The sequence below is a fragment of the Orycteropus afer genome, unplaced genomic scaffold (assembly GCF_000298275.1).
Source record: "Orycteropus afer afer isolate SDZICR_OR568_19922 unplaced genomic scaffold, OryAfe1.0 scaffold00016, whole genome shotgun sequence".
NCBI lineage: Eukaryota > Metazoa > Chordata > Mammalia > Tubulidentata > Orycteropodidae > Orycteropus > Orycteropus afer.
In genome coordinates this window covers 14767048-14792694 of record NW_006921603.1, presented here as the reverse complement: position 1 = coordinate 14792694, position 25647 = coordinate 14767048, and the positions used below count along the sequence as shown (strand labels likewise).

General features: G+C 39.7%; 1 protein-coding gene across 1 annotated transcript in view; it reads right to left on the bottom strand.

The window, feature by feature from the left end:
- PGM1 (phosphoglucomutase 1) overlaps positions 1 to 25647 on the bottom strand; it is an 81845-nt gene that overhangs the window by 25439 nt on the left and 30759 nt on the right. Inside the window, exons 2-7 of the mRNA XM_007959158.2 lie at positions 18035 to 18197; positions 16472 to 16618; positions 14933 to 15058; positions 10912 to 11102; positions 9255 to 9409; positions 6399 to 6514 (exon numbers count right to left, since the gene is read on the bottom strand). Of these exons, the coding sequence (XP_007957349.1) occupies positions 6399 to 6514; positions 9255 to 9409; positions 10912 to 11102; positions 14933 to 15058; positions 16472 to 16618; positions 18035 to 18197 (898 nt within the window). The remainder of the gene's footprint in view (positions 1 to 6398; positions 6515 to 9254; positions 9410 to 10911; positions 11103 to 14932; positions 15059 to 16471; positions 16619 to 18034; positions 18198 to 25647) is intronic.

Genomic DNA, 25647 nt, shown 5'->3' with positions numbered 1-25647 from the left:
TTATAAAGAATAATGGGGAGTCCACAAAACATCTTTTAACATGGATAAATCTGGAGGGCATTACACTGAGTGAAATAAGTCAATCACAAAAAGACAAAGATTGTATGGTCCCACTATTATAAAAAGTCAAGAAGAGATATGCACACAGAAAGCAAAGTTCTTTGATGGTTACCAGGGAAGGAAGGGAGAGGGAGGGGGTTATCACTTTCTAGTTAGTAGACACTTGTTACTTTTGATGATAGGAAAGGCAATCCCAAATATGCATAAAGTTAACAAAAACTAAGTCAAAATCAATCAAAGGTAAATGAAGACATTAAGAAGTACATGAAAAAAAGGAAAATTTCAGTAAATGCTGTAACACACAATTCTGTCACAACAGTAAAAACAACCAAAAAATATGTGTGTGGCTACATACATAGATATGATGCATATATGTGTATAGGAAGGCAGGCATATGTGAGTAATTGCACATGCATGTACAGGTGTATCTGTAGGCATATGTATATTCACATTTATGTGTGCTACATATATATCCACATGTATAACAAACCACAGTTATGGAATCTTCCTAGATATATTCAAACCACTCATGAGATCAGATTACTAAGTCAAAAGGCTTGGGACCATAGTCTCAGGGGCCAGCTTAGTCAATTGGCACAACACAGTTCACAAAGACAATGTTCTACATCCTAGTTTGGTGAGTAGTGTCTAGGGTCTTAGATTTAAGAGGCCATCTAAGATACAACTATTGGTCTCTACTCATATGCAGCAAGGGAGCTCTGGTAGCATAGTGCCTAAGGCACACGACTGATAACCAGAAGGCTGGTGGTTCAAACCCACCAGCCACTCCTCGGAAGGAAAATGGGGCAATCTACTTCTGTGGTGATATGCCTCGGAAACCCAAGGAAGGGTCGCTATGAGTCGGGGCCGATTCGATGGCACATAACAACAACAACAACAACAACATATGCAGCAAAAGAGAATGAAGGAAATCAAAGGCTCAAAGAAGAAACTAATCCACGGGACTAACAGTCCACATGAACAACAGCCTCTCCTAACCTGAGACAAGAAATAGATGGTGCTCGGCAACCACTACCAACTGTTCTAACCAGGGACACAATAGAAGGTCTCAGATAGAATGGGAGGAAAATGTAGAACAAAACCCAAATTCCTAAAAAAGGCCAGACCTACAGGACTAATAGAGACTAGAGAAACCCCCAAGTCAACCCCCAAGTCTATTGCCCTAAAATAACCTTTGAACTTAGAATCAAAGCTACTTCTGCAGGTCACCTTTCAATCAAATAATAGTTTGGCTTATAAAGTAAACAGTATTACCCATGAGTAATGTGCTCCTTTAAACAACCATATGAGACTATATGGTCAACAGTTACCTAAAAGCAATGATAAGATGGCAAGGAGAGGAAAGGAAGGTAGATCAATGGAAACAGAACAAACAGAAGGGAAATAATGAGAGTCCTGACACATTGTAAAAATTGTTGGCATGAAACAATTTGTATAAAAATTGTTAAAGGGAAACTTAATTTGCTTTATAAACCTTCATGTAAAGCACAATGAAATATTTAAAAAAAAAACACCAAAAAAAATTTCCATCAGGTTGATACCAACTCATGGAAACCCCATGTGTGTCAGCCCAGAACTGGGCTCCACATGGTTTTCAAGGCTGTGTGACCTTTTGGGTGCAGATCATCAAGCCCTTCTCCCAGGCTCCTCCGGGTGAGTTCAAACCACCAACCTTTCAGTTAATAGAACAGTGCTTAACTTTTTGTGCCACTCAGGGACTCCTGTATTATCACTAGAACATTCTGAAGATGGAACAGGGGAAAAGACATTGCTAACCTAATCACAATTCACTTTTATATTCTATTTCATTAGTGACTTCACTTTGAACTGTCCTCTCAATTTCCCACCAGGATCTAGGTGAGACAGAACTGACACTTTGCCCTGACACTGTGATATATAAATGTATACATTATGTTTCTCAGTTAAACCAGAAAAACGAAACCCACTTCCCTCGAGTTGATTCCAACTCATAGTGACCCCCATTGGGTTTCCAAAGCTGTAAATCTTTATTGAAGTGGATTGCCTCATCTTCCTCCCATGGAGCACTGACTTCTGGGTTGGCAGCCAAACATCTTACCCATTATGCCACCAGAGCTCCTTATGTTCCTCAGTTAAGAGGTAAAATAACAACTTTGCACCATTAAATCAACCAAAAATAACAGGTTAGCCTTGCCTAGTGTTGATGTCCAAAATATTGTAAAAACATTTATCATTTTTGACTCCCTAACAAACACATCTTTATCCTTGGCTTTTGTGATGCTGATGTCTAAGGATGCAACCTCTCGCTTATGATAATCATGGGAGAATGTTGCTGTTTCTCCACCATGGGCACAATAATATATAGTTAATAACCTCAGTAATATTATATATGGGTTTGTTATTTTTTTCTTTTAAATGCCAGTGGTTTGTTTTATTTGATGGGACAGTTCTGAAGTCTGATTCCTTTGTACCTTTCTGCAAGTGAACTTCTTTTCTTTTCTAAAAGTTTATCTCTTGTCACAAAGACTTTGAGGTCCCTGACTCAGGACTATGGTTGGAATTGAGTCCTCTCAGGAGTCCCAGGCTGCTGCAGGTGGTAAGGAGTGGATTCTTCATTCAGGTAGGGATTTAGAAGAAGAGCAATGACTGGTCACTTGTAGTGATGCCAGTATGAAATTATGCTGGATGACTTTGAAAGTCCTTTCCCCTCCAACACCAAAACTCTGTTCATCTAAACAAATAGTGTATTCATTCATTCATTCAACACCTCTAACTGAGTGGTACACTTTGGGTGGTTCTGGGGATATACTGGAGAACAAGACAGATGTAATTCCTGTCCTCAAGGAACTTACAGTGTAGTGAAGTCAACAGACATTGATTACGCATAAATAATTAAAAAATTACAGCTACAATAAGTACAACAAAGGAGAGTATGTGGTGTGATGATAGCCAATACTTAGGGGATATGACCCACTCTGGGAGGTCGGGGAGGCTTTTCTGAGAAATTGCCTCTGCTCTGGCCTGGTAAAATATAGAAATAAACCATACTTTACTCCAGTGGCACGGTGGTTAAGGCATTTGGCTGGTAACAAAAAAGTCAGTGATTTGAACCCACCAGCCTCTCCATGGGAAAAAGATGAGACCAGTCTATGTCATAAAGATTTAAAAAACAAAAAACCAAACTCATTGCTGTTGAGTCGGTTCGACTCATAGGGATCCCTCTTGGGTTTCCAAGGTAGTATCACTATGGAAGTAGACTGCCCAATCTTCCTGCCGAGGAGTGGCTGGTGGGTTGAACCACCAGCCTTCTGGTCAGCAGTCAAATGCCTTAGGCACTATGGCACCTTTATAGTCTTGGAAACTCTATGGAGCAGTTCTACTCTATCCTAGAGTGTTGCTACGAGTCAGAATCAACCTAATGGCAGTGGGATTTTGGTTTTTACTAAACTGAGCTATAGAATTCACATCCTCCAGAGCTCATGATTCATCGGTGTCCACCCTGAGAACACTGTAAAGGGACTATTGGAAGCACTGTACCAACAAGGGTATTTGTAGGTGGAAATCAACTCCTCTGTAAATAAAGAGATCATCAGTTCAGTAAAATAGGTTCAGCTGTACTCATCCACAGAATTTAAAACCTACAGATAATCTACCCTAATTTTAAAAATGTTTATCTCAGAATACTACAGAATAATTATCTTTTATTCAGAGAAAGAAAGAGATCTTATGAATTGTTCTCATGAAGTAATCACTCTCTAGATATAAAAGGGAAGAAAAATCTATGGCTAGCAGTTAATACTTGTTGAATGAGTTAATAAACAAGTGAGAACCAACTTTAACAAGGAGTAGTCCAATGTCTAATACTTTGGCTCAAAGAAATTTGTTCCATAAATATAACATGGAGCATTTTTCTCAATAAATACTCATGGGTAAAATCTTTAAGGGGTTTAATTATCCACAACCTTACATAGGCTAAATGCTATGAAACTTTCTAAAAGCAAACATAAGCAGAAGTTGTATCAAGAAAAGCATGGTGCCCAAATCACTAGAAGTAATTATCTCATCCTATTCTTCACTTATCAGACCAACACTGAAGGATTCAGGCTCAGTTATGGGCATGACATTCCAAGAAGGGCACAATGTATTTGGAAGTATCTAGAAGCTGGTGCAAAATGAGGAATGACTAGAGGAACTAAGGATGGTTAGCCTGAAGAAGAGAGGACCTAAGAGCTGTCTTCCAGTATTTGAAGAGCTCTCATATGAGAAAGAGTAGCTTGTTTTATTCTGTCTTCATCGCTGTTCCCAGCCAGTCAACACCAGGGCCTCCTACTTGGCTCTGGGGCTCTGACCCATCTTGCCAAGTGCTGCCCAAGTGAGTCTGTGGGACAAGATGTTACTGGATGTACCACAAAAAAACCCACATACTGTAGTTAACTATGTCTGGGCAAAACTGTACTAACAGTATTCCTTACATAAATTGCTTTGGAATCCTCAAATGCTAAAATCATTGCAAATATATAAGACAACTCCAAGTTAGATTTTAAGTTTCCCAATTTTCATGAATCCCAGAATCCTCTCATGAAATGACTATTCTTTCACACACCCTGTTCATTCTAGATTTCTCCATTCACTAGTCTTCACTGGGCTCAACACTGATACAGGCACAGGGAAGCAAGTACTAAAGTTTAGACAAGGTGCTTGCCTTCACAGACATTTCTATCCATATAGAAGGACGATATGAAGCCTGAACTGGATAACACTGGAAGAATCTTATCAAAAAACATCTCACAGGTTCATTGATACTTAGCTAGCATCCCGTGGAGTAACATGGAAGCCGTGAGTCAGAATCAACTCAATAGCAACTGGTTTGGTTACTGGTTTTATATTTTATGAGATAGGAAGGAATAAGCAATGGCCTGGTTATCTATGACCAAAGGCCTAAAATCTTGGGAAACTGTCTAGCTTTCCTTATTATGGACACTGTCCAACCCCAAGATTCACCCCTTTTTCTTAACACCGTCCAATTCTATCAAGTTATCTATTGCCAAGGAGTAACACCACTCCCTCAAGGATATGAAATTGCTTAGAACTTGGTAAAAATGTGCCTCAAATTTACCACCTCCTTCTACTCGCCCCACCTTCAAACTTACAGGAAAAGAAACAAAATCTGCCTTCTTTTCTGTTTAACCTAACATGAATTCTAATTCAACTGCCCAGCTAATAGAAAATGCTTGGTTTTGATCTTCTTTTCTTTGTTAAAGGGTGGCAGTAGAGTACTGAAGGACCAAGAAGATTGATCCCTTTATTTCACAATAAAGAGAAAATAGGAGAAGAGATGTAGCCACTGAAGTACCTTATAACCTAGCTGGAGATCAACACATTGGAAAGAGCCATATCTGAATGGATATTTAGAAAATCAAGAGACTAAACTAGGAGCTCTGGTAGCATAGCGCCTAAGGCACTTGACTGCTAACCAGAAGGCTGGTGGTTCAAACCCACCAGCCACTCCTCAGAAGGAAGGCTGGGCAATCTACTTCCGTAGTGATACGGCCTTGGCAACCCAAGGAGGGGTCGCTATGAGTCAGGTCCGACTTAACGGCAAACAAAAACAACAACAAACTAGGTAGAATGGTAGTAGAGAAAGTCATGAAGGAGGTGGGACTTCAGGTCACTATCTGGGCCAGCAGGGGAGAGGGAAAGGATATAAAGCAGAGTCTAAGGGTCTTGGGCCATCCCTAAAACATACTGCATTCCACTCTCTCACAATACTAAAAATACACATCCACCCTCACAGCCGAGGATGTATTTTTTAATTTCTCGATCACCTAGCAACTTAATTCCACCCTACTAGTCTCCCTTCATTTATCCTTGATAAATCATAACTTGTTGCTACAGAAAACTTAACCCTATTAAAGAGAGCGATTTAATGCTGTCTGAAACCGCCCCTTAAATGAAAACGAAAAACTGACTCGTTCCACTGTATTTCTTCCCACAAATGAAAACATTTATAAAGGTTGCCTTGACCGCTGAGGGGAAAAAAAATATATATGTTTATCACTCTATTTAATCCCTATGGACTCAATGGCCACTCCACTGAGGAGGCCCCCAAACTTCCTGCCTTGGTAGATGTGATCCTCTGAAAGTAAAATTAGCCTTCCTGGCTGAATGTACTCACTGCTTTTCAAATGTGTACACTTCATCAGAGTTGTTATAAATAAATGGTATCTTGATTTAGGACACATCAGCCACCGTTGCTATTTCAGTGCTGCCTTAGCAGTGTAAGCTTTCATTGCAAGCAGTGTTTACAAGAAAATGTTAGCACAGGAGTGCATACTTACCAGTGCCGAAGCTTTCCTCCCCACAAAGGGACAGTTTGCTTGCATCCATCAAATTCCCAAAAAACTTCCAGCCAGTTGGGGTCTCATACAAAGAGATCTTTGTAGCATTAGCCACCCTTCAAAGGCATGAAATCAAAGTTACATCACAGCAGGACCGCTAGTATGGCCATGTGAGGGATGGAAAATAGCAACCGTTATTGTAATCAAGGTCCCCATTTAGCACAGCTCAGAGGTATACATAATCCTAAGATTGGTAGAAAATCGTAAGAGAAAACTTGTGCACAATGGGCTATTATTTGGGGATTCAGAAGAAGACAGTAGAAGAGGAAAAGAATTAATTCAGATCACTGAGTTTAATATTTTACAAGAAGTAACAGTAGCAGAATATGCGTGCCTGTGTTTTGGCCAATTTAAACCTGTGTGTGTTGGGAATGTAATGTCTCTACATTCATTTCATAAATAGCAAAAGAATGATGTTTGAATGTACTTCTAATATCACATAATCTTAGAATATTGTGTCTAGGAAATCATCATTTTACAGAAAAGGAAACAGGCTGAGAATGCTCTCTGGTAAGGCCAAGATCACCCAGCCAGGGCTGACCCAGTCAATTGCACCAGAAGAGGGCCCACAGAAAGTACTCAGTGGAGTCACTCATCTGCACTAGCTTCACCCACACTGATCAGTGGTCCCCTTTTCTCCCCAACACATCTTTACTTCTCCCTATATAGCATTAGGTCCCTGGATCATGCAAAAGGTTTGTGTTCACTGAAAAGCTGACAGTTTGAACCTACCTAGCAGGACCACAGAACAAAGGCCTGGCAATCTGTTTCCATAAAGATCACGGCCAAAAAACCCCTATGGAGTTCAGTTCCATTCTGTAATGTGTAGGGTCATCATGAATCAATATCAACTTAAAATGGCAATAGATTTAGTTTATATATCATTTAACTATTGAAAACCTCCTTTATGTGACTTTAAAAAACAAAATTTCTTTTCCTTTGAACAGGAAAAGATACCTGGCAAGTTCCATTCACTGTTCTAGTGAAATTTGCTTTCCAGAATGCTTGCCCTATTCCCAGCAAAGCAATGTCATGTTTGGATTCTAACATTTCAGGAAAATTAATCACAGCTCAATGAAGACATATTTCAAAACTGTGAACATACATTAAAGTTTAATCTGGGTAACAAGGTATTTATTTCAATTGAGATTTTATAAGGAACTTATCAATTTTTCCAAAATTGGAATTATACTGTTCTTGGATGACAGAGATTAAAGAACCTGATAGGTTACATGCAATAGTATGACCACAAACTAGCTCATGTCATCAGGTATAGCATCTCAAGACAGAAGCTTGGGTTCTAATTCCAACTCTGATGTAGCTGTGGGATCTTGAGTAAAACTGTAAACTCCTCTGGCCTTTGATTGCTTCTTCTGTACTGTAAGGACTGCTATGAGGATCGATTTGATAGCACACAGTAACAACAGCATGAAGATCAGGTGAGATGGTAAAAGTAAAAGCATTTTATAAACTACAAACCACTACAGGAATATTAGTCACTATTTTCTTACTAGCTCAAGTGAATCCAGCAGTAATTGTGTGCCACTCCATAGGAAACTTTTGCATGACCCAGTAGTTAGAAGCAGAGGCTTTGGGTTCAAATCCTGACTTGGCCATTTACTAGCTGGGTGACTCTAGGGGAAATTACTTCTTTGTCTTTTTGTTTTCCAATTTGTAAAACTAGGTTATTAATAACATTTCTCTTTGGGATTGGTTTGAGAATTAAGTTACTTAAAACATGTAAAATACTTAGTATCTGGCACAGGTAATGCTTAATAAATTATTAAATATATACTTCTGCTTTTCTCCCTAGGCTTGACCTACCCACATTCCTTCCTTCTGTTCCTCTCTCTCTCTCTCTCCCTCTCCCCCTCTGTCTTCATTAATTCAGCAAACATTTACTGGGTACATATTATGCTCTAGTTGATATTTTCCCAAGTGCTAATTTGCTGTTTATTACTTATTTTTTCAGTTGTTTTAGATATGGTCTCATACACTACCTTAAAAGTCTTTGTATAATGAGGTGACAAAAAAAGATCAACAAATACATCTGAAATGTCAACCACTTATTGTCACTGATTCCTTTCTTTCTTATAAAAGCTGAGGTTTTTTTTTTTTGGAGGAGGCTGTTTAGTGTGTGTATATGGTGTTTTTAATTTGAACTTTCTGCTAATTTAGCTTTTAGACAAAAGAATATAATATTTACTATGTTTTTGTGTACACAGGCATCTGATGAGGGTGGGTGGGGATTTTTCTATGAAAATTTTATTGCAGCATGAAATTACTTAAAACTGCTCTTTCACTTTAACTTAGTGCATACTACTGAGGGAAAATAATCTTCTAGAAGAATCCCTTGGATGGACGGAAGTGCCATCTGTTCATTAACATTCAGTCATTCATTTTTTTAAAAAATCGTGCACATTTATGTATATCCTGCTATGCTCTAGTGAATATATTCAAGCAGAGTCTAGGATAGTCTAGGATAGCCTTTTCTCTGAAGAAATTTATAGTCTAGTTTATGATCTAGCAGAGCAGACAGGCAAATAAACTGACTATCAGAACACAGCATGGTAAGCGTGGGATGGAGGAAGTGCAGAGAGCACAGAGGGGGAACATTTAATCCAGAAACAACGTCATCCATTCCCTCATACAATAAATATTTATTTAGCATATGCTATGCATCAGATGCATAAACTAAAAAGGGAGGAAAGCGTGTTCTAGGCACATGGAATAAATAGCACAGTGAAGACCAGGGTGATCAGTGACAAGGAGGGCCAAGGGAAGGGAGAGACCTACCGGTCCAGGGCACCACTTGTGGGCATGCTGCGTGCAAAGCCACGGACCCCAGTTTGCTGGAAATATGGAATGCTGAAGATGTTGGCAGCAATGACAGCCACAGAGTCCGAGGGGTTCACAAAGAACCCATGCTTGCCCAGAATCATGTTTCGATCCTTTGGGAGAAGGGGGATTAAAAAGAAGACCTTTTAATCAAACTACTGAAGAAAACAAACTCTTTTACATAGGGTTTTTATAACATTCAAAGCTATATAATTTCAAACTGATATATTTATTTATACTGGGTTTTAGACACTAGGTTTTATTTTTAATGGACTTGGACACTACCATTGGGTACTTGGGAGTTAAAACTGTTTTCAATTAAAAGTGCAAGTACAATCTCCTTTTGAGCCGAATATTCTATTCTCCCTCCAAAGGCCAGCTAACTTTAACCTCCCAGACCTTTTCCAAACTCTGCAACCAATCATGTCTCTCCCAAAGGAGAAGAGAGACCACACTAAGAGAAGAAACATTAGCTGTTTATACAGTTTCATAGGTCTACCAGGCATCCTCCAAGGAACAAAGGCAGACTTCTTCAAGGAAGGGCTTCTAAGTAGACTCCTCCATTTGATGCTATTCCTAACAAAACATGCTGTTACCGTCACGTCTTCTTTGGTGCCTGGTACAGGGGAGGTACTCGATTAACTGAGAGAATGGAGGGAAAGCTCCCATCATGAACTGCATCAAAAAGATGCATTGTAAAGTGATGTCTAGTAGGAATCCATTTAATTTCCTAAGATTTTGAAATTAGAAAAATTATTTTTCAGGAAACAGTAGATTCTAGCTGATGTTAGAGAACAATTTGTTGTTGTTGTTGTTGTTATGTGCCATCGAGTTGGACCCAACTCATAGCGACCCCTCCTTGGGTTTCTGAGGCAGTATCACTATGGAAGTAGATTGTCCTATCTTCTTTCCCAGGAGTGGCTGGTGGGTTTAAACCACCAGCGTTCTAGTTAGCGGTCAAGTGCCTTAGGCACTATGCTACCAGAGCTCCTTAGAGAACAATAGTAACAATAAAAAGTATATTTTTAATCAAGTGTATTATGTACAGTGCCTACCATCTGCCAGACACCAAGAATACAAACCCAGATAAGATAGTGGCTTTTCCTTATGCATTGCATATTTACCAATTTAAGTAAGACAGTGCTTATTTTAAAAAAATTCTTTGTTGAGAAGGGGTAAAATGTTAATTATTTCACTGGAGTCTTCAGATAGTCTAATACATTATTTTAAACATTCAGCTAATGTGAATAAAGGAATGGTTATAAAATAAGGCCAAACCCTTTTCATAAAATTAGTTGAAAGCAGAAACCTCCCTTAGGACAGGCATCTAGAACCCAACCAGTCCACAAAGCACCAGTCATCACATCGTAACTGAGACCTAATCATCTTGCCACTCATAGCAAACATGAATATCTAAAATTAAGCATGTGTGTTACACATCAAGCACATGATTTCTGCCTTCTGATAATTTATTCCTGACTCCTGGCGCAATGAGAAGTCCTTGAATGTCACTCACCAGGTTCCCAGGGCCTGGAGGACGCAACCCACCTTTACTTCTACCTGCAAGATCAGGCCTGATCTGAATCAAAGTTCATGTAAATTCACTTGTACCCACCCCATCACCATCAAAGGCAGCTCCAAAATCATGCTCTCCTGTCTTCATGGTCTCCACCAGGTCTGCTGCATAGGTGAGGTTGGGGTCAGGGTGGTGGCCTCCAAAGTCCTCCAAAGGGACACAGTTGACTGCTGAGTTTGCAGGGGCACCAAGTTCTTCACAGAGGATCTTCTTTACATACGGTCCCACAACTACATAAAGCGTGAAATAAAAGTATAAAAAATCAGAAAATAAATTAAAAAAAAATTTTTTAATTGTGATTTGGATGCAGATTTACAAAGGAGATTCATTTTACTCATGACAATTCATGTACATTTGGTTACATGGCCCCAATTACAATCTCAACAATAAAAAGTTCTCCTCCCATCTCCTCCCCATGACGACCCCTTCCCTGTGTCCTTCTTATCTATGCATTCCTATCTGTCCAGCTTTTACTCTATGCAAATGCTGCTTTTCTGATGTCTCCCAGTTGATTGAACTAGTGGGTGCATCTCCCTAGGGTAGGTGGGTGCATCTCCCTAGGGTAGGTGGGTGCATCTCCCTGGAGCACTGGTGCTGTTTGCAGTCCTTTCTACTGTTTGGCTGAGAGTTAATCCATGGAAGTGAGTCCAGTTCCAGGCCCAAAGGATAACGTGGGGGCATAGTCTCAAGGCTTCCAGCAGTCTCTATCCAGCCAGTAATGCTGATCAGAAAATTATTATAAAAGTATAAGAGGACTGGGGTGGAGGCCAAGGCATTCTGAGAGGGGAATGGCATGAAAAAAAATGAGAATGTGTGGACTGAATTCAGGGGCCAGTAGAGATGAGTCTGGTTGGATAGAAAGTTCCACGAAAGAGAATAATGAGAGTTTAGTTTGGAAAAGTTGAGGCCAGTGCACAGGGGGAATGGTAAGGGAAGGGAGCTAGCCCTTACAGAGGCTCTACTATACAGCTGTGCCAGGTGCTTCTCAAACATTTTATCATTCAGTCCCTCAAACAACCTGATAAATAGTTAAGTGTAGTGCTTAAGAACTTTGACTCTAGAATCAGAGTGTGTTCAAACCCCAAATCTGCAGTCATTGAATATATGACTGTAGGGAAGTCATTTAATCTCTCTGTGCTTCAGTTTCCCCATTTTAAAACTGAGGATAATGCTAATAGCTACCTCACAGGGTTAAGTGAATTAATAGATATGAAGCACTGAGAACAGTCACTGACCATATGTTATAAACATACACATGATGATTATCATCTCCAATTTGTAGATTTTTAAAAGACAGCTGAGGTTCTGAAGTGAAGATATTTGATCAAATATACACAGCTAGTGACAGCGGGAGCTGGAATTCAAAGCTCTTATCTTTGTATCACATCAAGCCTGTATGCATTTACTACAGCCATTATCATAGCTGGGAAAGACCTTCATTTGATTTTTCACCACTCAAACTGATTAAAAACCAAATAAACAAAAACCAGTTAGAAAAAAAAGAAAAGGGAAAGGAAAAGAATAGAAATTAAATGGAAAGAAAAACCAATGATATACATTTATGGTGACATTTTTTATAATTACCAACATTCATCCCTAAAATGCTAAGAATGTATTCCTATCAAGGAAACTACTGAACCCAGTATACACCACAGAAGTCAAAGCAGTGCAGAATGTGTCTCCTACTAGGAATCGGAAACCCAAGGAGGGGTCGCTATGAGTCAGGGCTGACTCAACGGCACATAACAACAACAACTAGGAACCGCATTTTTCCCCCGCTAGGGAATCTTTATTGAGTTGCAACACCCTCGATGTTATTAAGAATTCTGCGCAGAGGTAAACATGCAAAACACTCAGCCAAAGGGATTAAGACTCTTTGTTAGTGTTTACGTTATCTGTTTTTAATTCCTATATATACTTTCTTTGTTTTTTTTTTAAAATTGTGCTTTAGGCACATATTTACAGAGCTAAATTTGTTTTACATTCAACATTTCATGTACACTTGGTTTTACGCCCCAGTTACCATCCCCAATCCTACCCACTCTCCTCTCCTTCCTGCCCAGCAAACCTCCCCTCTTCCTTGTGCCCTTCTTAGTTATGCACTCCTGTGTGTCCTACTTTTCCTCTGTGTGAATGTTGCCCCTCTGGTGCCCCATGGCCGATCACTCCAAGGGATGTATCTCTGTAGAGTATGTGGGTGCATCGCCCCGGGTTGAGTGGTCTATATGTATGTCTTATTTCCCATTGGGCTGAAAGTCAGCCTGTGGGAATAAGTTTTATCCCAGGCCCAAAGTGTATCCCATGGCAATAGTCTTGGGGATCCCACCAGACTCCATCTGACCAGTAATTCTGGTCATTATTGTGTTTCTAGGTTTTGTTCCATGTTTTTCCTCTCACTCTATCTGGGATCAAGGAGCCACACATTAAGGAGGATGCTGACACACCACAGAATGAGGCCAAGGAAGGCAGGGCTGTAAGAGATATAGAAACTGAGGCATTAGAAGAACAATTGACAAGCCTGGAGAAAAGAAATCTACTCTGTGACTGGCTTCTCCTACTCAATTGCCCATGAAAAGCTCCATTCCCAAGTCAGCCAAGGCTTCTCCTTATTCCACTAATGTGACATCTATTTTTAAGCCTGTAAGCATGTACTACAGCCATTGTCACACCTGGGAATGACCTTCGCTTGATTTTCCACCACTCTAGATCTTTCTTTCATAAAAGATGAGTTTGGGCGACTTCTTCCAAGAACTTTTCTTCATACCTCAAGTCAAACCATGACTTCTTCCACATCCTCAGAAAGAATACTTGAAATTCTATAAATTCTCTCATTTTGTTGGCCTTGCAGTGCTTAGTCATTAGCCACACCATTTCTCCACAGGGTCACAAGCTCTTTGAAGGAAGCCATCTGCCAAGCCCCTGCCTTTCCTTAGGTGTATGTATGGCATGTACCCAATACATGTCTGTTGAATGGTTTGAAATGACAGGATAACTTTTTATGAATAAAGAAGTACACCCATTCTGTGTGATTCCAGAAGTCAAACTAGGTTCCAAGGGGAGAAGTTCCAGGGATAAAAGATATCAGCCCACTAGAAGATTTCCTGAGGAGCTCTGGTAGCATAGTGCCTAAGGCACTTGACTGCTAACCAGAAGGCTGGCAGTTCAAACCCACCAACCACTCCTCAGAAGAAGGTTGTGCAATTTACTTCCGTAGTGATACTGCCTCAGAAACCCAAGGAGGGGTCGCTATGAGTTGGGGCCGACTCAATGGCACATAACAACAAAAACAACAGAAGGTTTCCTAGCAATGGTTTTGCAATGTAACAAAATGCCCTGAATAACATCCTCAAAAGGGTTCAAGCATGGGCAGAAAGTATCCCTCAACCAGGTAGGAGGCTGAATTACATCACCAGGGAGAATCCTCCTCACTCAGAGATTATAAAATTCTAATGTATTAAAAAAAACAAACAAACAATCTAAGGGTCCAGGAAATACACACATATTGTTATGTGTGTGAAAACCCAATGACCACTGCCAATTATACTGACTTAGTCACACAACCAACAGAGAAAGAAGAGGGGGAGACATACCTCCTGTTGTTCCTGAATTTAATCCTCCAGCTTCCTCTTCACCTCTTCTAAGAAAAGGAATGTGTGGGGGCAGGCGGGTAGGATGTGAGACTCAGAAGCATGTTTACCACATCTAGCAAATGGCTAGCTGGGGGATGTTAGGAAGAATGGAAGGTATCTTCTGAGGGGGAGGGAAAGTTCACAACAGTTGCATGTTACTCAAAACCTATTTCCTGGTGCTTAATGTGGAACCACTGACCTTCATACTAGTTTGCCATGAGGATTGGCTCTAATATTTTTGCCGCATACAGTTATCTGGTTTAGATGTTTATCTGTGTGACTAATGTGCTGAAATGGTTGCAAAAACAGCTCTTTAAAAGCTATCAGACAGAGAGGAATTTGAGAAAAATTTGTTAAAGCATCATGATGCACAGAGTAAAGTGCAGCTTTGTTCTTTCAGAGAAGGGAATTAAAGAGAAAGGGCCCCATACCTCCATGCATGGCATCAATGCGGATCTTTAGTCGGTTGGGCCCAGAAAGCAGTTCTTTCAGTGCATTAAAGTCAAAGATGTTTCTCAGCATCGTGGCGTAAGCTTCCACCGAATCCACAATTTCCACTGTGGGAACAAGCAACACCAAAAGATGGAATGACTAAACACATTTAGAAATCTTATCCTCAGAAAAACTTACAATGACTATTTTAAAATGTCAGTTATTGAGCAGCTTCAACATGCCAGGACTGTTGCATGATATCTTATTCAATATTAACAATTGCTCTGAGAGGTAAATTTTATTAGTTCTATTTTACAGATGAGGAAACCCAAGGTCCAGGAGGGTACACATTTGGGAAAGGCCAAGAGAGGACTGGTGACTGAGGTCTGTCTGACTGTAAACTCTGCCTTGCTGCCACACCGCTTCCCTGCCCTTCTCCAAAGAGGTGTGTTTTGTGTCATAGATAACAGAAAAAGTAATGACTACTTTTCTTCCTTTCTCTTTTTCCAGGTTCACCACCACCAAGACTTAATGGTAAAAAGCAGGAAAAGGAAAATGTAATGAATCATTTTTCATATTACTGTTAAAGGAACTAAACAAATATTTTCAAAATATTATTGTTCTTATTGTTGTTGGATTTTCAGGACACCGAATATTTGCAAAACATAAAAGTATAGGAAACTCTGGTGTTTCAAACCCCAAGAATGTCTTTGAGATATACCAAAGTGTCAATATACATTTTCATTAGGATGCAATTGTCAGCTCTCAATGATAGCTTCAGACAAAAAAATGCATTCAGAGTTGCAGTCCAGAGAAAAGAATACATGTTAGGGCAAAGTCATAATGCAAATTATATTGCCAAACATCTCATTCTCATTTTATTCATATGAACATAAACATTTATTCCTTTAATTATTATAATACCTTGTCATTCAACAGCAAAATGTTAACCACAACTATGCAGGGAGTTTCATTTTAAGACCTCCACAAAAAAAAAAGGTCAGTAATTCAGTCATTTGTTTTTCTGAATATTACTATGTCAATGACTTCGATTCCTCATTTTTACCATTTACTGACTGTGTACCCTTGAGCCTGTTACTTAACCTTTCTGAGCCTTTGTTTCCTCATCTGTAAAACCATGGATACTGATAGTGCTGTCCTCATAGGACCACTGTGAGAATAAAATGAAACAACACATGTGAAGAACTTGGCACATAATAAGAGCCCAATAAATTTTAGCTGTGAATATAATCTTAGAGGTTTTCTAGTCAAGGAAATTTGCTCTTTATAGATATAGAAACTGAGGCCTAGCAAGTCGGAAGTGACTTACCCGAGGCCATGCAGCTGATCACTGGGAGGGCCCAGGGAGTCCAGGTCTCCAGACTCCCAGCCCCAATTATAGACCTGCTAATTAATGTATGCAAAGCTTAGTGACCACAATCTTTCCAAACCTCAAGAGCCTCATTATTACCTTGAAAAGCAAATTCCTCAAGTTGGAAATAGAAATGGGCAGGAGGGGGGAAAGAAAGTAAACATGCCTGTGAAAGGTTTGAATTTGTTTTCCAGGTCAAATTGCTGCTTTCCGAGAACTCCAAGGTCTACTTTCAGGTCAGGGCAAATTGCATACTCTTCAATTGTCTTGCTGATTTGGAAAATTTTATCAGTTATAATTTCTGGAGCAGGACCTAGGAATCAAACAGCAAGAAATGGGTCATTCTGTGCTGCTGACATGAAAATACAAAGAATGCTAAGCTCATCCATTCCTCTCCACTAACATATCCACCATCCCATCATCAGGCAGCAAAGTACCCAGATTTTCTAAAGCACCATGCATGGCTCCTCATATCCAGGTTCAATAGGATAAGAGGGAGAAGAAGCATTTCACTCTCACAGAAAGAAAACAAAGAACTCCCTCACTTAGGGGCAGAACCAGAAACTGGCCTCTCAAAGTCTCCATTACTAGTTTATCCTCATGAATGTAAATTTGTCCTCAAAATAACAGCATTCTATGCAGTCATGTTGTGCAGAAGACAAAAAGAACTTCTGTTGTATTCCTTTTACATAGCCAAGAAAAGGACAGAAAACATGCAGTAAAGCTAATAAATTCCATTGACCTTTATAAAAGTATTTGTTGTTGTTAATTGTTATTGTAGGTGCTATCAATACAATTTTGACTCATAGTGAGCCTATGTGACAGAGTAGAACTGCCCTTTAGGGTTTACTAGGCTTTGGTCTTTTTTTTTTTTCCTTCTTTTTTAATATGGATGCATCATACTTTATATTACTTTTTATTTTTGAATAGTATTTTATTAGTTTTATGTGAAAGTTTACAAAGCAAATTAGACTCCCCTTTAACAGTTTCTATACAAATTGTCCCATGTCACTGATTACAGTTTTTACAACGTGTCAGTATTTTCATTATTTTCACTCTGTTGTTTCTACTTATCTAGCTTCCTTCCCCTCCTTACCTTCTCATCTTCGCTTTGGATAAATGTTGACCATTTGGTGTCATACAGTTAATTGTTTAAGGGAGCACATTACTCACAGGTGATACAGTTTATTTTATAAACCAATCTATTATTTGGCTGAAAGGAGACCTATAGCAATAGCTTCAAATCCAAGTTCAAAGGTTATCTTAGGACAATAGACTCAGAGCTTCCTCTAGTCTCTAGCAGTAAAGTAAGACTAGCCTTTTATAGGAATTTGAGTTTTGTTCTACATTCTTTCCCCATTCTATCCAGGACTTTCTATTGGGTCCCTGGTCAGAACAGTTGGAAGTGATAGCTGGGCACCATCTAGTCTTCTGGTCTCAGGTTAGAGAAGGCTGTGGTTCATGTGGGCTATTAGTCCCATGGCCTGTTTTCTTCTTTGAACCTTTAATTACCTTCATTCTCTTTTTCTCCAAGAGTAGAGACCATTGTAGGCTATATTTTTTTACAGGACCATATCGCCAGGTTGTTTCTCCCATGGAGCCACTGCTAGTCTCATACTGCTGAGCTTACGGTTAACAGCTGAGTACTTAACCACTGTGCCACCATCGTGTATTATAAAAGCATTACTTCCCATGAAATAAATAAATAAATAAATAACTCTAGACTTGCCTCCATTAGAAATATTGAATTTAATTCCAAAATCTCCATTGGGCCCTCCTGGATTGTGGCTGGCTGTCAGAATGATTCCACCGATGGCTTTGATTTTTCTAATGATGCAGGATACAGCAGGGGTGGAAAGGATTCCATTCTGTCCAATGACCAAGCGACCAACCTAAGAAAAGACATCCAAAACACATACTTTAACATCAATAAACCCACAGAGGCACCACACAGAAACACCAGCACACCAGGCAGATGGGCAAAGAAATATTTTATTGGACCAGAAAAGATTTTCTTTTATGAACATCTACATCTTAGATGTTCTCTACCATATTATGGAAATAGAACCAATATGGTTAAATAAAGACATTCCTTCAGATAGTATTTTGAGATTTTGTGGTTTTAGAATAGTGTATTCTGGTGGTGGTATAAGATTCTAGCAAGAAAGCATACAGTACTTAAAGCAGAGCCTTTCCAGACGATGTTTATAATTAATTGAAAAACTGCATGAAAACCCGAATTTTTGTCCAACTCAGTCATACTTTCAATGTGCATTGGCAAAGAGAATATAGGTTAGCTAGTTAAAAGGATTCTACCCAAACAGAAAGCTTTTGTAAAATAAAATTTTAAAAAAATCATAAAAGGTAAACTTGATATGAAGAATTCTATAAAACATATCTAATAAGTTTGTCTTTCCAGTTAGACTTGGGTTTTCCTATAGTGGATTTCTTCAAAGTATGACATCCTTGCCCATGTTAGCCTGTACCTGGGTTACCTCCTGGGCCTACAGCAGGGAATTCTGGAATATTACTAAATAAACCAGTTGGAACCCCCTACATGAAAGCCATATAGGTGGTACTTTTGTTGTATTCTTAACTCACCTTCCCACATCTCTCACAGATGTTACAAGCATAGATCCTAAATCTTTCTTTGCTAAAATGACAGTAATGTGTATCTGTTTCTACATGCATCACGTTGGAAAAGGAAGAAGAAATCCTGTCAGTTCCTCTGACATACTTGGAGAAGATGTGACTACTACATACAAGGATTTGTGAGATGGAGAAGTGGTGCACTCCCTCCATTCTCTCTTCTGAGAGAAGAAAGGGATAGGACTGTTCTCAAAGTTTCCATTTGTTATTCCTTTTTTGTCCCACCCAGGATAAATAAGATTGGAAAAATGAGCTGATGATGGAAGATATGTCTCCAAGTCCTGAAAATGTCAATGAGATACCCGGATTACCTAGGAAATGTTTTTCTGGGACTATTATCTATGCCACCCTTCCCATAGGTCATTGCAAATTTGACTGCCTTATAATTCAAACCTTCTGCCACCAACCAAGGAGGCTGTTGGCATAATGGTAAAAGTGCTCAGCTGCTAAGTGAAAGGTCCGTAGTTCAAAACCACCAGCAGTTCCGCAGGAGAAAACACCTGGCGACTGCAGCCCAGGAAACCCTATGGGGCAATCTACTGTCCTATAGGGTAGCTGTGAGTCGGAATCAACTCGATAGCACACAATGACAACAACTACCAACCACCTCTCAAGAAACAGTTGGTTCATTCCTGTCATCTCTTGGTTCTCATATGTCTTGGCTCTGAACAATTTTGGGGATCACTGCACTAGTACAGGAACTCTGATAGCATAGTGCCTAAGGCACTTGACTGCTAACCAGAAGGCTAGCAGTTCAAACCCACCAGCCACTCCTCAGAAGGAAGGTTGAGCAATCTACTTCTGTAGTGATACTGCCTCGGAAACCCAAGGAGAGGTTGCTATGAGTCGGTCCGAATCGATGGCAAATAACAACAACAGCACTAGTATATTTATGATCTGCATCTCCTGTGAAATGGTAATGACCAGGCTAGGTGCTGTAACTAGACTCCTAAATAGACCAGAGGAGCCTGCAGGTGGTGTGAAATCTTAATGATCATTAGTGAGTTACATCCTACACCCCATAGCACCTTCAATCCATTCTCATGTTTGCTCCTGCCAAGTACCACTGTGTGGATGAGGTTCAGAGTTGTCAGAATCCTGCCCATTCATTCATTCTTGCATCTGTCCTACAACAATAATAACAAATATTTATGGAAAGTTGCTATGTCAGACACTGGGATAGATAACTTGATGAGGTCATATAACAAGTTAGTGGCCATAGCTAGGAAAAAAGCATAGAAACCTCTTGATTCAATATAGTAGGAATGTGTTATCTCACTCTTCCAGCAGTTTCCAGGTGTAGTTCTGACCGGAACAAAAGCCTATGGCCAAGCAGTTCAGGAATTTCTACAGGAAGGGCTTAGAGGGTAGGGGGTGAGGCAATATGATTAGCCGGAGTGGCAGGTGTAATTATGTGGAATTTATATTTGCACACCATGTAGTACATTCACTATTCCTTAGATTTTATATGTTGGTATAAAAGCGGAGGTGGATGAATATTAAGCTACACTCCCCAAGTCACCCCTTAATTCTACTGTTCCTGATGATGAGATCTGGTCCCAGACTAAGATTATACCAGGGGATAAGAAATAAGTATAAGAAGGAATGTCAAAAAATAGAAGGGAACTCAATGGTAGCTTCTCTCTCTTGAGCCCAAGAAGATGTACACTTAGCAAAGTACTTCCCTTCCAGAACAGACTCCCCTGTGAATCACCCACTGGAATATTAACCTTAAGCTGATATTGGGGAGATAAGGCATCCTTCTCTTAAAGATGCCTGAACCATTGCAGGAGCTCCTGACTCAATCTCCCCTACTCCACGTCCTGTACCTCCCTTGCTCTGCTCAGGCTGAATCCATTCTACCTACTCAGGCCCACCTGCTCATCTTCCTAAAGCAAAGTTCTGTGTCCCTCCTCTACTCAACAACCTTTCCTAGCTCCCAAGTGCCTCCCAAACTAGAGGTTATCTAGTTTGTGATAACCTCAGCCTATGTGATGACGAGTCCTTTGTCAAACAGCCTCCCCTGCCTTTCCTCCTCTCCCACTACTCCCAAGTAATTCATGTCACTCTACCAAGCTGGATACCTCTCTGTTCCCCCAACATTTTATAGTTAAACATAACTTTTAATTGAAACTAAGGCCTGGTGTTTTCTTATATTTCATAAAAACGAAGTTTCATTTTCTTTGTCCTGCTGCTCAAACACACTGGTTCTTCTCTCATTTCAAAGTTATTTCTAGAAGCTCTAGGGACTGAATGAGATATCAATATTACAAACGGTACCTCACCAATGTCTTGGTTTGTGCATTAAAACTTCCTGTAAAGGCAGACAGCTTTATGCAAATAAAGACAAAGGGAAGTTTTTAATGACAGCAGAGTATAGTCTGTAATCCACAACTGCACCAGATAAAGATGCACTAAAGGGGGAAAAAAATAAAATAGTCTCCATTTAGCTCACTAGTCTGCTTAAGTTCTTCAAGAATATGGCTCATGGAAGAGTACTGACAAAGATGAGGAAGAACATTGCCTCCTACCAAAATCTGTGGTAATAATTATCCTTCTTTAGATTTCTTCCTTATAGTTCTATCTTCAAGTTATGATTGTACAACTCACATTCTAAGGGATAGTAAAACAATCAGCATTTAGGATATGTTAGAAAAAGCAGAAATCAAAGTATATAGGATTTGTTAGGTTTTATCAGATTAAAGTGCTTTATTGGTCCACTAAATGTTCTAAGTAATTCAGCTGGGTAGCATGACTTCTTTAAGTGCAAAGCTATTTTTAATAAGCTGTGTCCTTGAAGAGAATTGAAAATATTGCTTGGGCTGCCACAGTTCTAACAAATAGACAGCTACCATATTTAGTCAATTATTATCACTTAAATGTATTATTTAGCAAACCTCAGGTCGTAAATCTGAGAAAGTCTACAGGATCTGCCTGAATTACACATTCCCACCTCTTCCACATCCTTCAGCTCCACACAAAAATGAAATTAAGCCAAATATATCACAGCAAAGGGGACAGTGTACCACATCCACTCAACAGTCTAGATATATGCAGAGAAATAATGTTCCACTTGTTCCTTCACCAAAGATTAAAAACATCTTAATCCCATTCCCTTTGCAGCTCTCCTCAAACATGAAATTTACAGCATGTCACATTTAATCTTGGAAATGTGTATGCTTCATAATAATTTCATATTTGAGTGCTTTATCAGCAATTTTTATATGTGAGGCATTCAGATTCTGCAACTGAGTATCAAAAGAAAGCTCTTATCAAACAATAGGATCTACAAACACTTTTAAATGTGCTTTGGTGGTGCGCGTTTGGATTGGTTTTGTTTCCTTTTAATTTGGCTTTTGCAATCACACCTGCTTAGCATATTATTAAAACAGATTGAAAATGAATGCCCGACACATTTGGTTGCAATGCTCAATTTTATGTTCCCAGAGCCAGAATCTCTTCTGAAAAGGAAATATAACAAGATTTTTTCAGTTTACAGATACTAAAGAGTTATGTGCTCCAAATTATTGCTAAACATTATCTAAAACACTAAAAATATCTTTTGGGTCCCATGGTAGAATTTCCCAAGCAGAAACAGCAACGTCCTGATGCCTGCCTTACTGTAAATCAGTGGGGCTCTGCAAACTGTTAGATTATCAAGATCAGTGCTTTTTGCTGCAACAGTCCTTCTGATTCAGTTAATGCAGCCAACATGGTTTCTCATGATGCAGAGCCTTAGCAGACCCTCCTTACATTATAGGCTTACGGGAGCTATTATCTCTTCCCTGTTGCACAAATTCACCGCATACAGGGCTTCTTTGTGTCCAAGGTCATTATAAGCAGGTCCCCCTGTAACAGGTCCTCCTGGAAGGTTCATACCTAACATTTTTCAACCCCTTGCTAGCATTTCTTCAGACTACCAGGATCCATAAACAACAGCACGCCCTGGCTTTTGTTTTCTTGTTTGACAAGTGACTGAACTTCAACAGGAAAGCCTTTGAAAGAAAACAAAATCCTCCTCTCTCCACCACTCATTAGAGCCCTGTTCATAGGATATGGTGTCCCTTGAAGCTAGTTAGACTATAGAAAAGACAGCTTAAGGCTGAGCGTGTGTTTAAATGTCTGAAAAGCAACAGGTACTTTTTCAAGCAACAAGGGACAGAGCACAACACATAAGAAGTTGAACTTGCATTCCTAAGTCTGCTAATATAACTAACGTAATCCCAGGAGTATTTTCACAATGTATAATCTCCAAAGTCACCATGAAACGTAACTGGACATTAGTACAATTGAGATGTACATAAGTACACCACATACAAATCCTATACTTTTGTATATTTCTGCAAAATTAAGAGAGAATTTGGAGAGTCAGAAATGTAACAATAAATATACCAACCCCATTGGCAGCAGCCATCTGCACTATTGTTCCTATTGCCGATTTATTATAATACCGCCCATCTCCACCAACCACCAGTGATGATCCCTGGCGCTCTTTTAGGTCTATGGAAAAGAATATACTCTGGATGAAGTTCTCCAGATAGCATGGTTTTTCCTCAAAATAATACGTTTTCTTCCGTAATCCACTAGTTCCTGGTTTCTGGTCATTGTAGGGAGCTGTAGTGAAAGTCAACAGAGGGAGAGGACCTTCTTCCATTCTTCCATATTTCCCAGAAATCCATTCATCAAAATCACTCATCTTTCATTTCCACCACTTGGCTCAGTGAGGGTATCCAGAAAGCAGTCAAGGGTCTGTCAAGCCTGAAGCTGCAATGGTGTCATTTGAGTAACTAGAATAGAGGTTTTGCCTGGGCGATCTCTCTCAACAGGAAAGCACGGTTAATTCCTTGTTATTGTGGCCCCTTGTCAAAAAAAAATAAGGCCACACACTCACCCATACACTCCCACACAGAGCAGATCTTCAAAGTTGTTTTGATGAGGACACTTCTGCCCACATAACCAAGCCAAATACCCTTCAATTATTTTTGCCTCATTTCCCCATTAGGGTGGAGATAGCTGCAAAGAGTGTTGCAGGCAGCTACTTCTGTTACAAACACCAGATGGCTGCCAGACTTCACTCTGGAAGCCCAGGCAAAGGCAGAGCGATTCCTGTCCTGAGAAGCAGATTTGTGAACAGGACACCCTGGTGTGGCTCTCACTGGTCCTGCCACTTCTTAAACCAGAGACTTTCTGGGCATTCATTACAGAGAAGGCCATCTGCAGCTAAAGTTGTCCCACACCATCAAGCAAGTTAAAAGGTCAATCTTTAAATGGAAGTGAGGGATCTCAGTTACTTGTGGTTTCTTTACATCACTGCCATGTTGAAATCCAAGGGATTTTTCACTTCCCACATGCAGTCTTTATTGGCCACCAAAGATTTAATAAAATAGCACACAAATCCAGAAGTATGGATACTTAGAAATATATATCCTGAATGACCAATGTTGCTGTTAGTTGCTATTGTGTTGATTCTGACTCATGGTAACCCCATGTGTGCAGAGCAGAACTGCTCCACAGGATTTTCAAAGCTGTGACCTTTCGGAAGTAGATCACAGGTTTATCTCCTAAGGAGCCTCTGGGTGTATTTGAACCACCATCCTTTCAACTAGTAGTTGAGTACTTGACCATTTGCACCAATGGGACTCCAAATGGCCAATAATGCTCGGACTTATGGGGAAGTGAGAGTGAGAATGCATCAAATCTTGAAAATGTAAGCAGAACAGGAAATAAAAGTTTTTTTTCTGAGTGTATGAGGTTTGATCAATTTATAATTCAGAAAAATAATATGAACATAAAATTAAATTTTGTTTTTTAATTTTCTCAGTCTCAAATAGACTTGGTTTTTAAGAAACAATTTTTAGTGCAACACTGTTTTGCAACTAAAGAACCTACTAGGTTTAAATATATTATACCTGAATGAATTTAATATCTAATCCCATTTGATCCCTCAGACTTTATTAATAATCTATTTAAATACATATATATGCTTTCTTTATCTGGTTCAGCAGAAGTTGCCAATTAGGAAAGTCCATTATCAAGGTTTTGGTGAACTTGTTGACGATGTTTAAAAAGTTCACCAGGACTAGTTATACCACATGTTTTGGAAGACTGATGTGCACCAAGGAGTCAAGATTTTCAAGAGGAAGGTAAATAACCATTTGAGAAACAAAATCTTAGTGTTTTTCTACTAATTTGTCAAGCAAGGCCACACAAAAAGTAACAAAGCATTCTGAGTAGCCAACTGCCTTCTCTGAGCTAAGAATGCCCCTGTATCCAGGAGCTGTGTTATAGGTTGAATTGTGTCCCCAAAACAAGATGTACCCTAACCCCTGGTACTTGTGAACTTGACCTTGTGTGGAAATATGGTCATTGAAGACATTTTCAGTTAACATGAGATCATGCTAAAGTAGAGTGGGTCCTATTCCTATCTGAGTGGTGTCCTCAGAAAAGAAGGGAAGAGACACAGGGAGACACACAGGGGGAAAACTGGCTGTGTGACCATGGACTGGTACTGCAGCTGCAAGGGATGGAAAGCCTGGGGCTACAGAAGCTGGGAGGGACAAGAAACGATCTCCCCTTAAAGCCTGGGGGAAGCTCTGGTGGTGTAGTTGTTGTTGTTGTTATGTGCCGTCGAGTCAGCCCTGACTCATAGCGACCCCTCCTTGGGTTTCCGAGGCAGTATCACTACAGAAGTAG